Raw genomic sequence first — 13,341 nt, 5'->3', positions numbered from 1 at the left:
TCTGTGAACTGATAAAATATTAACTGTTATTTGATTTCATTCGAAACAGAGTGAAATCTATGACCACCAGAAGAAAGCACATTTCCTCCAGTCTTCTGCTTAGACATTTGCCGCCAAATGGTCCTGCGTTCACTGAGTCCCTGGTTAAGCTATGCGATCATTTTGAGGGGTAAAAACACAATGTTGCCACAGCTTCTGAGGGAGAAGCAGGCAACCAGCAGGTTTACCTCAAGCAAACTTGTAGCTAAACTAATGCATTTTGATCTATGACATGAGTTGATGTCAAAAAACAAGTGTAAAACAAGTGTAATAATAAAGACATTTGCAGCATTTATCAGACACCCTTATCCAGAGTGACTTACAATCAGTAGTTACAGGGACAGTACCCCTGGAGCAACTGAGGGTTAAGTGTCTTGCTCAGGGACACAATGGTAGTAAGTGGGATTTGAACCTGGGTCTTCTGGTTCATAGGCGAGTGTGTTACCCACTAGGCTACTACCACCCATTAAATAATAATTTTTATGTATGCTGAGTATATTTTACAAAATATATCTAGAGTGGACACAAATATAAATATTGAAAAAACTGAAAAAAATCTTTGCCAGCATTCCAGACACACATCAGCACTTTCAGAAATTAGATACGACTTTCGTCTGTTTGCGTTACTCGTTTTACACTTGCCAAGACTTGCGATAACTGCAACACGTCTTAATAATACAAGACGGCGAACTTGAAAGCCGCTGAGAACAAGCGGACCTGGCCACCCAGCCCCCACCCGAGGTGGGCGGAGCTTGCGTGTGTCTCCAGCCCGGGCTCCATCAGTCATTCACTGGCTGCCCCGAACGGCGACCGCCGTGTTTTATGGTGAAGGCTTCAGAAAGACATTATAATGGGCGTGGACGTCGAAACGATATCTCCCGGTGACGGTGAGTTGTCCGCAAAAAAAAAAAAAAAAAAAAAAAAAGTCCACGTTTGCCTGCTTCTCTGCTTTGCCTGCGTCGATTCCCAGTTGATGTGAGTAAATGTAGCTGCTCCGGGCTAGCTGAGGGCTAGTTATTCCGGCTGGACGCCTCCACACATGCAGAGGAACGTCAGAAAAAAAGGCGGCGTTTTATTCCAAAAGGTTTTTGTTTTTTCGGCATTGAAATATGAATTGTTATTTTCTGACGTTATTGACTTAAGCATCCTGTTTTGGGAAATAACATCTTGCATTACATATTTATGTATTATGTATATCTTAACTTGCATTTCAGTTGTAAGAATGAAATAAGGAATTACTGGTTACTTTGTTATTACCAAACGTTATTATGTATGTATAACGAAGTAATGCTAATACAGCAGTAATAGTACAATAATAATACCCTTAAATCAGATGCAGCAGCCTCTGCATTTTTCAGTAAATCAATTTCAAATAGAACCTCATATTAAGGTTCCTGTCTTGTTGTAAATAAATAAACACACACACACACACACACACACACACACACATGCACACACAGTACAGACACACCTTCTCATTCAATGTTCTTTATTTTCATAATGATTTACGATGGTAGATTCACACTGAAGGCATCAAAACTATGAATGAACACATGTGGAGTTATGTACATAACTTAAAAAAAGGTGAAATAACTGAAAACATTTATATTCTAGTTTCTTTGCTCTGATTACTGCTTTGCACACTCTTGGCATTCTCTCGATGAGCTTCAAGAGGTCGTCACCTGAAATGCTTTTCCAACAGTCTTGAAGGAGTTCCCAGAGGTGTTTAGCACTTGTTGGGGTCCAGCTCACCCCAAACCATCTCGAATGGGTTCAGGAGCGGTGACTGTGGAGGCCAGGTCTCCACTTTTTGTTAAGTACATAACTCCACATGTGTTCATTCATAGTTTTGATGCATTCAGTGAGAATCTACCAATGTAACTGGTCGAGAAAATAAAGAAAACACATTGAAGGAGTGTGTCCAAACTATTGGCCTGTACTGTGTGTATGTGTATATATAAAATATCTGGCAACAACTGTTCTGTTACGAATCTTAGCACTAGCTAGACTGAATACAGTTTGCCGTCTGTGCAGTTGCTTTAATAGGTTTTATGTGGAGAAGGTATCCATTTTAATGGTGACTTGACAACCATCCAGAGTAATACTCGTAATCATACTGTCCAAATATTTTTTTTATAAGAAACGGCTGGAAATGCGTAGAAACTCAAAGAAAATATGAGGTCGTCTTGGATCCCAGAAGCAGTAAGAACGTCCCTCTTTTTTGACACAGGGAAGGACTTCCAAGCTGTAGATTTTGATGTGTAAATTGAGGTCAGGTCGCCTGCACAAAATTTCCCTAAAACGTGTCGCATGTCTTATCAGACAGAGCCGGTACGGGGTGAGGCAACAGAAAACGAGACTAACTGCCCCCGCACTGACCCCAGTGTATTATCTGAACCAGTGATGCTCCAGACTTTGGCTTTGCATTATGAACAACATTGTTGCCACGTATTGCGCTCTTTCAACCACAACAGCACTTTTACTATTAAGAATAGTCACAGAATAGAAATTATTCTGCTGCTGCCATTTCCCTGCATTATGCCTTTATGATGCCAGAATTTTGACTTGTGTTGGCATGATGTTAATGTTTCTCTGCCATTTATTTTGTTCATTTTGCAGGAAGAACCTTTCCAAAGAAGGGACAGACCTGTGTTGTCCATTACATAGGTAATTTTTTTTTTTATCTCTATTGAAAAAAGAATTATGGAATTTTTGAGGATTTTCTCCCAGACTGCCTGGTGAGACAGGAAACAGGAAGCTGATACCAGCATTCCAGTTCAGCGTATTATTCCCATTCCCCTCCCATCACCACAACCCCTGCCCCACACCCCATTCCAAGTTCCAGAGCCACATTATTTAATGTGATGTCTTAGTTTTCATACCAGGACTTACTTCTCCTTTGCCTTACATCATGACATGTCATTGGCATTTAATGCACGTCAAAGGTCAATTCTTTACATAAATGTAATATATGCCAGATTGTCTGATAGATGGTGGAGAGAATTCTTGACTCCTTGACGTGACTTGATGTTAAATGTTTGTAGAGCGGAGCAAATGAATCCTAATTTAAGGCCTGTTGCTTCCCAAAATGCCAATGGAATTCAGTATCAATAGTTATTAAATATTGCCTTATGAATGATTGTCTCATTTCTCAGTTTTAACTATATAATTATAAACAAACTCTTTAATCTATGGTGTTTCTTCCTCGAATCAGCTAATTTGTTCAAGTTTTCACCCCATAAAGCTTCTTGACTAACTTGGTGTCTGCCATTTCTGGTCGGCTCCAGTCCTATTTTACAGCCTCGGCCCTACATTACTATATTAAGGCTTGCAGTGCTGCTCTATTGAGGTCTGCGGTGGAGCTGACCCTATTAGCAGAGCGCTAATGCGCAGTCTGAGCTTTCACTCCCGTACTTGCCAGGGACGTCTACTGCCGTTGTCTGTAAGCATTCCAAAAGAATGAGGTCTCTGTTAAGTAAAATTCTGACATTTAGGGGGAAAAATACATGTAATTGTTAAGATTTACAAGAAATTGATCTGTCTGTTTATGCTTAGATTTCTGAAAGCAGCCTGCCTTCCTTTAATTTGGTTCAGTGTCTGAAACTCATTCGCATTGATCATCTGTAGATCTTTATATCATCTGCCTGATGAACACTGTTATCTTGATTGAATGACACTGTGGTGCAAATTGCGATAATGTGAGAGAATCCAATATGACTGCAGAGCAAGCGCTCTGCATTCTCCCCCCTCGTTTTGGTGTGTCCATTCAGAGGGCTAGTTATGTAGCCAGATGCAGATCATAGTTTTATGCACGTTGTAAAGGGGGAACGTTGGTTCTCACTCCTGATCCCAGAGATCTGCTGTCATCCCGAACTCCACGTGGCACAGTAGCATCCAGCATTAGATGAATGCCATTTGATGGAGCTTCCCCACGGGTAAAAACCTTTATTTTGATGCAATGTTCTATTCATTTGATGAAATTAAAACTGTCAAGATCCGGTCCGGATGTGGCTACTCCGAATCTGGGGACTGTTTTCACCTGTGTTTGCTCGTATAAAGCTGCCCTGTTTGTTTCTGTTTGCCATCGGGTTGTTGTTTGAAGATGTTGCACATATGTGTCCTCCTTCCTCGCCATGTCCAGTCAGCGTGACAAAAACTGTATTTCATAGACTTACCTGAATCCCATAAATAATGAAACAATCATCTGACTCTAGGTGCAGACCTATTAAAATGTTTAAAACTGGTATCTATACCCCACAGATAAGTTGTCCTGGGCGGTGGCAGCTCTCCACTTGTCCCATGGCCATGCAGAACAAATCAATTACCCTAGCTCACTTTCACACTTTCCCATGGAGCTATTTTGGAGGAAGGAAGCTACTGGTTGTCCTGTGCTTCTGTCACCTCTATAAATAACAATGCACCCGCCAATAATAAATGGTACTTCAGCAGATAGGCCTGTGTGATTGATGGCCTCAGCCAGTCCAGAGGTCCAAGATTAGGGTACCCGTGACGTCACTGTGGGTGTCACTGTAGTCTGAGTTTGGAGTCTTGAGTTGTGTAGTGCAATAAGGTCGAACAGCAATCGCACTCGATGTGTCACTTTGTCACAGAAGGAACTTCTATGTTTTTTTTTTCAAACTGCTGGTCATTGTTACTTCTACCAGGAAATAAAAGAAGCTAGCAGAATATAAATGCTCTGTCACCGAATAGCCTCCCTTTCACATCCCTGTATTACAGACAGTCTTTAAAGGTGTAGAGTTACAGGCCCATCTGCTGCTGTTCAAAGTCTGCCAGCCACCCACTTGCACCCACTATCAACGGGCAGGTCAGACGTTTCTAATAAATTGTCTGGTGAGTGTCTCAATACAGTTCTTCTACAGAGAAAAATGTAATAACCCACCATCTCTTAGATGGACCAACTGTGCATTTCTTTTGCCAGTACCTATGTTCAGCTGGTGCTGAATTCAGGATGTCACTTGCAATCTCTATGAATTTGATTGTTCCAATTTTCGACTTTCAAAAAGGTGAAAAGGTCCCACTCCCTATGTTAATTCTACAATAACAGATTTACAAGATTTATGTTCTGGTGCCAAAACAGCCATTATCTCTGAAGGTATGCTGTGGTATGTGGCACCATGCTGTCATGTCTTCACCAGTTAAGCAATGCACAATACATGATTTGAATGAAAGAAAATGGGATTCTTCAGACAAGCATACCATCTTGAACGGTCTAGTCGGTCAAAACCAGCATGAACTTTAATAGCAAATTCAGTTACAGTGCTTTATGTTTGACAACGTGGTCCCCACAAACACTTGGCTAGCCATTATATAGTTTTAGTTTAGTCTTTGCGTCCAGCTGTCATTTTAGTCTTTATTTGACTTCATCTTGTCCAGACTTATTTTAGTCGATTCAAGTTTCTGTCAACTACAATCTGAGCATTTTAGAATTATCCATGAATATTTTAGTCTAGTTTTAGTCAACAAAAACTGTATTTTAGTTTCTTTTTCTATTTAACCCTGTCAGTATAGTACGTAGTAGAACAGACAAAAACAGCATTTGTCAAATCCATTTCATAATTAAAACAAGTTTCTCTTGTTATTATATTGTTTTCACCTTATAGTTTCAAGAATACTCTAGATTCATTCCAGACATGGAAGACGCTGTGATTTGTTTCATGTTTTTTGAGAACACCTTCTGTTTCCTTTTTTCTACATTGCAAAGAAAGTGCATCAAAAGACAGCTTTGTCATTTTCTCCCAGCCATCTGTTCACACATCATAAGTATCCTGAAGTATAATTAATTCCATGACTGCGTATTGCAGAAGTGACATCATCTGTGCAACCCAATGCGAGATATAGGAAACAGAAACTGCGATATAATAACGTGATTAGATGAGAGGAAATAACGGCTCATCCAGTTTTCTTCAACAACAATGAAGAGACATTTTAGTATAGTTTCTACAGTATTTCATTATAGTGATTGTCACATGGCCAGCATTTACATCTCGTCTTCATCACAGAATAAAGGTTTGTTTTACGAAGATATTTTGTCAAACATTTTGTTGAGGAAAACAACACTACTGCCCGTGACCCTGTCACCGGTTCGCTACTTGTCATTCTTGAACCATTTGTGGAAGGTCCTGACCAATGCTGAGCTGCAGTTTTGGAGACACTCCGTCTAACCAGCCGCCTAACCATCACAGTTTGGTCAATTTGGTCAACAGCCATTGCAACCAGTGATCATGTCACAGCTGTTCGGTTTACTTCTGAATATTATTTTTTTGTTTCTGCTGATAGATGATTTGGCTAGTGTGGACAGCTAGTGCTTCTCATCAGGTGACACGACATTGAGTTCAGAGCGGTGTTCAGAGGGTTCAGAGCTTCAACTGCAACAGTGCCAGCTGATATGGAGCAGCACTAAATTTAGCCTAGAGGGCCTAATTAGAAATAAAGCTGAAATTAAGAAGTCGCTTGGCAACTCAGAGCTAAACTGTTCCAAAGATCCCCAACTCAAAATACAATATTTTTTAAAAAATGTTTCACTATATTAAATCCTGCATCCATCTTATCATGGATAGAAAGGAAATGGAGGGTTATTTCCCTGGATGCATCGTGATCTTTCACCAAATAGCATTACTTAGCGCTTTGGACCAGTTCAAAATAACCATGGGGAGCGGGATGAATTTACCCACTACTACATAAACGTTGGAGCACCAGATTGTGCTAACATGTCTACAGTAGTTTGCCGCAGAGCGATAGCACATGCACGCTATCTGATTACATCTGGAATGGGCCAGGCCGGTTGGATTACCTGCCGGACCAGCTAGACGGTTACAGTAAACGGAGGATAAAAATAGGCACCGTCTCGGCTGTCACTGCTCGCTAGACTCACACGCAAACCAGGAAGCCTGGGAGGGCATTGTGGGTGGGGATGTGTCTCTCAGCTAAGAGCTTCATTTTGGACTGCTGAGCCTGGAAAAATTCATTCCGACAAAATTTTCTGGACATTTCTTTTCACTGGGCTTCATAAGGAACTTTTCATTTTGGCCTGGGTCTACAATTGTCTTGACTTTATTTCTGAACCACATAGGCATTTTGGGCATGGCATGGTGTAGTGCATTTGTTAAATGCTGCAGACGGACGCGATGTCTGTCTGGGAATGCATGGGTCACTGTCTTTAGTTTAAGAAGCCTCTGACAGGCATGTCGTAATATGCAATGCTGAGACGATTTCTTTTCTGTCTCGATTACTAATCCCAGTCTTTTGTGCCTCTTTGGTGTCAAAGGCCCTCCTTTTATTCCAAAATAAGTGTTCAGATCTGAAATTTGCTCATATAGGCAGTGGCTCCCGAAAGAACTGGACAGAGGCGCAACTGCCCTGGTGAAGGCTTCAGGATGTCCAAGAGGGAGTGAGTGATGGAACTGTGCAGCCAGCAGTGTCAAGCAAATAAGCCACTTCTCTCCAAGAAGAGCATGAAGGGCATCCTGAAATTCAGCAGAAGGACTGGACAACAGAAGACTGGTGTACAGATGAGCCAACATATGTTCAGAAAAAAAGCTGAATGCTTCCACAAGTTCTGTGTAGTGCCTATTGTGAAGCACCCTGAGACTGTTGGGTCGCTAATCGTCCAAAAACACTACCATGAACAAGGAATAATATAATTTTCTCCAAGAGCAACTTGTTCTAATGATCCAAGAGCACTTTGGGTGAAAAATCCAGCATGATGGAACCTGAGAGGAGTTGAGATCCACACAAATGATCCCACAAACTGTGATCAGGCCATGAAAAAGCAGCAGTGAATCGCCACCACTACATCCAACATGTCTCTGCGAACTGCAGAGGTTCATTGCTGATCTCAGTTATTTAGCAAAAAGTCTTTGGAACTTTTATGGAATGCTTACTATTATATAATTGAAAACTCTGGAACCTAAGCAGCAAAGTTAGTGTCATTTTTGCCACTTTTTGCCAGGACCTCCCTTTAGGGTAGCCTGGTGATCATCATCAGGGGTCAGTTTTATTCTCAATCTGAGGTCGGTGTCGTTTTGTTTGTTAGTGAATCAGCAGCTGGTACTTGCTGTGTGGACATGGACATGGTCCCAGCTGGCAAGTGTCTGAGCGAGAGGGCTTCCTTGGAAGATGTCCGCCTTCTAAGTATAGAGGGAGTTGTAAGGCGAAACTGAGTACAGTAGATGGGCTACACATGCCTCTTACTGACTGGGTGTAAGTGCACTGGGTCTGCTGTCTAAAGCTGGGATCACCTGTGGAACAGTCCGTTCATGCGGTAAAAAACTGGGTTCTGAACAATTTTCTAATCTGCTCCCGGTATGACCCCCTCTGGTCCTCCAGCCCAACCGCTCATGCTCACCGCGAAGGACCGTGGACTCCGCGCGGACAGCTCCGCTCCTGCAATTGCCCCCCACGGCCTGCGGTCTGATAATAGCAGATCATTTCTATTCCCGCTATTATTGTAACTTGGGCGTCAGTACTCAGAATCTGGGATTTAGATCTTATGCGTAGTTTAAAAAAAACTGGAATTTTACAACTATTCTCCACACTCCTCCATGGGCTCTCAGTAGAGGTTTGAACCTTCACTGGTCTCACGATTTGATCCAATTACGATTATCTATGCATTGCGATGGGTGTTTTCAAATACAAGAGCTAAGGTCTCGTACGCCTGTGTTCAGTCCACGCTCACGTTTTAATAGTTGTATTTACTGGTAGTTCTACTTTAACTGCACATGGCGCTATGTTGAGTTAGTCATCTGCCCCGGTCCTGATGCAGATCGACTCACCACCAAGCAGAGGAACTGAGCAGACTGGTCCAAGCTCCTGTGGTCTCTTTATTATTTCATTTTGTATTACATAAAAGCAGTAACGTTTGGTACGTCCCCGTCTCATGTACGAGCGGTTACCGACATTTACCCGGTGTCATGTCCCTAAAGGTCTAGAAGTTTAAGAAACACAACAAGGGTGTGGAGAGGAGGAACACGGCCAGCCAAACAGAACACGTGGGAGCATACATCCAGGGAAGTAACACCCGGGCAGTGCAGAACTGAGGTGCTGTAAGCATAATAAATAGAGATGTCATGATCCGGACCGGATCCGGAGTTCGGGTCGGAGTTTCATGTTCGTCTCGTGTAATGTTCCCTGATCGTGTTCACCTGTTGTATATTTATATAATTGTATAAAGCTATCCTGTTCGTGTCTGTTCGCAGTCGGGTCATTGCGTGTAGATGTTCCCGTCTCGTGTTATGTATTAAACCCCTGTCATGTGAAGTCGTGCGTATGTGTCCTCCTTCCTCGCCATGTTCAGCCCAACGTGAAAAGAGAGCGTGATGGAAACCCCAGCAGTGGCGTGAGATTCTCATTATTCCCAGTGGTCCTCCACAACACAACGACCCAAAACCGTTACAACACCGTTTTTCTGCTAATTGGAGAAAATCTAAAGCCGCTTTTAGACCGAACGCGGCACACGCTGCTCTCAGCGAGGAAGGATATGCATGGTTTTCCTGGTAAGACAATAATGTCGGCAAGAAAGATCAGCTTTTGCTCCATTCCTGCTTCGTTTGTGTGTTTCAGTGGCAGAAAGAACACTCACCCACTTGGATTCTATTGGCATGAAATACGTCACGATGTGCAGCAGTCAATGTTAAACAAACTTAAACTTAGAACAGGGCTGCCGAGTGACGTGGCGTACAGAGTGAAACTTTTACCTGGACCGGCACTGTACTGTAGAGTAGGCAGCCACAGTCACAAGATTTTTTCATTTTTTCATGTTCTGCACTGCATCGATGCGGAATCGTCCACGCCTGCATCGCGATGCATCAATTATATGATGCTAGCTCTCAGTCCATGGGCCCGTTTCAGAAAGCGGGTTCGAACAACTCAGTTTAAAACTGATACTCAGGGTTGAGTATCCACGAGCCGTCCAACACTGAGTATACGGTTTCAGGATGGCTGACAACGATTAGTTCAATTCATGCAGAGTTGCTTTTAAGTTAAGCGTACACACCAGAATACATAAAGCCCTGATTTGTGGCGCACAGATTACGCGAGTCACCATGGAGATGGAGGGAAGTTTATTTCAAATTATAATGGCAGCATATGCCGATTACAAACACATATTGCACAAAAACAATTGCTGACTGTCAATGCAAGAGTGTCAATTTAATAACTGATCTAAAGTTTTCTACCAATATAAAACAATATAATGTAATATAATATAAAACAATATAATGTGTAGTGCATAACATATTGAAAGTATATTGAAAGCTCCTGTTTGCAAAAAAACTAAGTGCAATCAAATAAATTATAGATTGTCTAGACAAATGGTAACATTCAAACACAAAACCATCAGGAAATGATAAAATGTCTAAAAACAATCTAATCACTCTTTCCCCTTCTGCCAAGAATTTGGGCTTCAGTGTCTACTGGCTCTTCAAGGAATTGGCACGCCATGCCTAACACTTCCTATAGTCCTTCAAAGAGGCAGGGGTTAACAGAGGTTAACCTGCTGGAGACTGTGTCGTCATAGTAACTCACTCAGAATGAATCTAAATTGACTTTGTGAAACCAATATCCCAGAGTTTTCGTTAACTCAGGCTACACTTACTCTGACTTTTCACCAAAAAGAGGACCCATGTCTGCATGCGGTATATTGGCTCCAACAGATGGGTTGATGAGGTGGTCCGGGCCAATCATCAGGTGACTCCTCCCCTCTATCAGCCTAAAAGCAAAAGCACCCAAACACAGACACATTAACAAATCTACAGCCCTAAATACCAGGAACATAACGAACATTCTGTTGTTTTAGTACTTTTTCAAAGAAAACACAAGGTGGAATATTTAATGTTGATTTTTAATTGTCAGATATAGTCACTTGACATTTAATTTTAAAGAAAATGATTCTTATATGGCCAATAAGTGATTCCAAGAATGAAACATAATTCATATGCTACGAAGTTGAATTTAGTTTTTTAGCAAGTCTGGTCAGAGGGATTATAATTGTATTGCAATTGACATAAAATGTAAGTTCTAAGTATTTAGTCATTTTGACTTATTGTATTCAGGGAAGTTGGGCAAAACAATTCGAAACATGCAGTTTTTACAGGTGGATCATTGGTAAAAGGATAAAATACAATATTTTATCCTTTGCAAAAGTCTGTGGTGGTCGGACGCTTGAATTTCTAAAAACTTGCGAACATGGTTATTTTCTGCAAATGTTGTCATCCCCCCACTTCTTCTCCCTGCGGTCTAGAAGGCGACAAAGGGTGACCTAGTTAAAAACCTCAGAATAATCCACAGAATTGGGGCAATGTTTCACATTCCTTTCGTTCATTCAGATCACAGAGGCCCGAGGGACCGCTGGTTTCACTGAGGACTGAACTTGGTCCAGAACCTGTGTTTTGACCCAGTCCTGCGCAATCCTGTCCCACCCTCTTATGTTGCAGGTTTCAGCCAGACATAGGATCATTTCCTGGTCTCGTTGTGGAGGAAAAGGCAGAACAATTGCTTTATCGGCTCCGCCAAGCTGCTATCAGCTGTTTTCCACTACAACGTTACTAAAAGCTCAGAAAGAAACATCGGCCGGTCTTCTCATACAAATACAAACATTTACCTCAATATCTTGTATTGGTTTCCTGAAGATGTGCAGCATCCCGTGTCTGGTGCAGTTCTTCAAGTACAGGAAATGAAAAATTCTCTGTAAAAAAAAAAAGAAATATTACTGAGCAATAGAAAGAATAGCAGGGCACGTATACTTGTGTCTGTATTTATTCCTCTGACCGTGTTGCATTTGACGTTTAACCTTTTTTTGTCATTTGAATTATCTGTGCAGGCATGCTGCAGAACGGGAAGAAGTTTGACTCATCCCGCGACAGAAACAAGCCGTTCAGATTCAAGATCGGGCGACAGGAAGTCATTAAGGGCTGGGAGGAAGGAGTCGCGCAGGTAATTAAGATGCTTCCGAGAGAACGGGTCTGATTCGACACTTCCTCTGCGCAGCGTCCGGATTTTCTTTTGCCGTGATTTGAGAGCGAGTTCTTTGTGTTGAGCTGCTCCAGAGCATTTTTACTATTTGATCTTAAACCGAGTGTATTACATCCATTAGGCCACTAGGCCTCATGGTGACAACAGGTGTCACAAACATTGTCAGGTTTCTGCAATGTTCACTGTGCAACTTTAACTTCCTGGGGCTGTCGTATGACATTATTTGAACTGTTCTCATGACATCTTTTAAAAACAGGTAAGATTGCACAGATAAATATTATACCTATGTTAAGTCAACCCAAAGTGACAACATTTTTTTTTTACATATCAGTGTGGTTTATGTTGCATTTGCGATTCCCCCATGATTCCCCGAAAAGCAGAATAGGTCTGGGTTCTTGTTGGTTCGGGGCGGCTGAATGGCCTCGAATCATGTGAAATGTTTGCCTTGCTTGTTCCAGATGAGTCTGGGTCAGCGAGCGAAGATAACCTGCACCCCAGACATGGCGTACGGAGCCACGGGTCACCCAGGGGTCATCCCACCCAACGCCACGCTCATTTTTGATGTGGAGCTCCTCAAGCTGGAATGAGGAGCGCTCCTGCACACAAGAGGCCGTGGGGTCAACAAGAAGGAGAAACACACGCCTGTGCCCCTCCCCCAAGTCCCCCTTATCCATCCAACAGAAAATCCCATTCGATTATTTTAGCATCTTAAACGAGGCATTTAAAGGGTCCTTCAAAATTCAATTGCCAATTTTCATATAGATGCTACCTAAAGATAAGTGTACCTTTATTGTTATGTTTTGGCCAAAACGTTTTTCGTCACATTATGTTGTATATTTGAAAAATAAAAAGTTTTTATGTCAAAAGTCAATACACATGATCTAAATATATATTGCTATACATAACTCTAACCACTGCCTTGCTCTTGCTGTTTTCAAAATGGAAGCAGGGTGTCATGATACCATATTCTGTACGTTAAGGGGGCATTAACAACCACTCTCTGCATTGCCACTTTTGATTAAAAAAAAGTAATTAAAAGAAACAGTAATTATGTCCTGCTGAATGCATGTGATAATGTCGCTCTCTCTCTCTCTATATATATATAGAGAGAGAGAGAGAGAGAGAGCGAGCGAGCGAGCGAGAGATTTTATGCTCAATGTCAAGAACAAACCTGGTCCATGGAAATGAGCTTAGACTGAAATACCATTTTGCTGATTATCTCTTAATAAAGAAGTTTGGAAATCTTTAACACGGGTGCCTTGTATGATTTTCGAAGTGGACGAAAACGTAGCTGGTTTTTCCATTGCTGGAATG

General features: G+C 41.8%; 1 protein-coding gene across 1 annotated transcript; it reads left to right on the top strand.

Annotated features, from left to right (window-relative positions):
- The first annotated feature begins 801 nt into the window (after nucleotides 1–801).
- fkbp1b (FKBP prolyl isomerase 1B) lies at nucleotides 802–13,276 on the top strand. The gene is made up of 4 exons (XM_029002756.1): nucleotides 802–926; nucleotides 2,659–2,706; nucleotides 11,876–11,988; nucleotides 12,486–13,276. The coding sequence occupies exons 1-4, from the start codon at nucleotides 890–892 to the stop codon at nucleotides 12,612–12,614; spliced, it is 327 nt and encodes a 108-aa protein (XP_028858589.1). The 5' UTR covers nucleotides 802–889; the 3' UTR covers nucleotides 12,615–13,276.
- The last annotated feature ends 65 nt before the right edge of the window (nucleotides 13,277–13,341 follow it).

This window comes from Denticeps clupeoides, chromosome 14 (assembly GCF_900700375.1).
Source record: "Denticeps clupeoides chromosome 14, fDenClu1.1, whole genome shotgun sequence".
In the NCBI taxonomy this organism is placed as follows: domain Eukaryota; kingdom Metazoa; phylum Chordata; class Actinopteri; order Clupeiformes; family Denticipitidae; genus Denticeps; species Denticeps clupeoides.
The sequence above is the reverse complement of the archived record's forward strand: the minus strand, read 5'-3'. Positions and strand labels throughout refer to the sequence as shown.

What these genes read in the sequence shown, in the direction of transcription:
- fkbp1b (XM_029002756.1), top strand. Translation starts at nt 890, where the DNA reads ATGGGCGTGGACGTCGAAACGATATCTCCCGGTGACG. An exon ending in CTGTGTTGTCCATTACATAG is followed by an intron (nt 2,707 to 11,875) that starts GTAATTTTTTTT and finishes TTATCTGTGCAG; the next exon opens with GCATGCTGCAGAACGGGAAG. An exon ending in GGGAGGAAGGAGTCGCGCAG is followed by an intron (nt 11,989 to 12,485) that starts GTAATTAAGATG and finishes TGCTTGTTCCAG; the next exon opens with ATGAGTCTGGGTCAGCGAGC.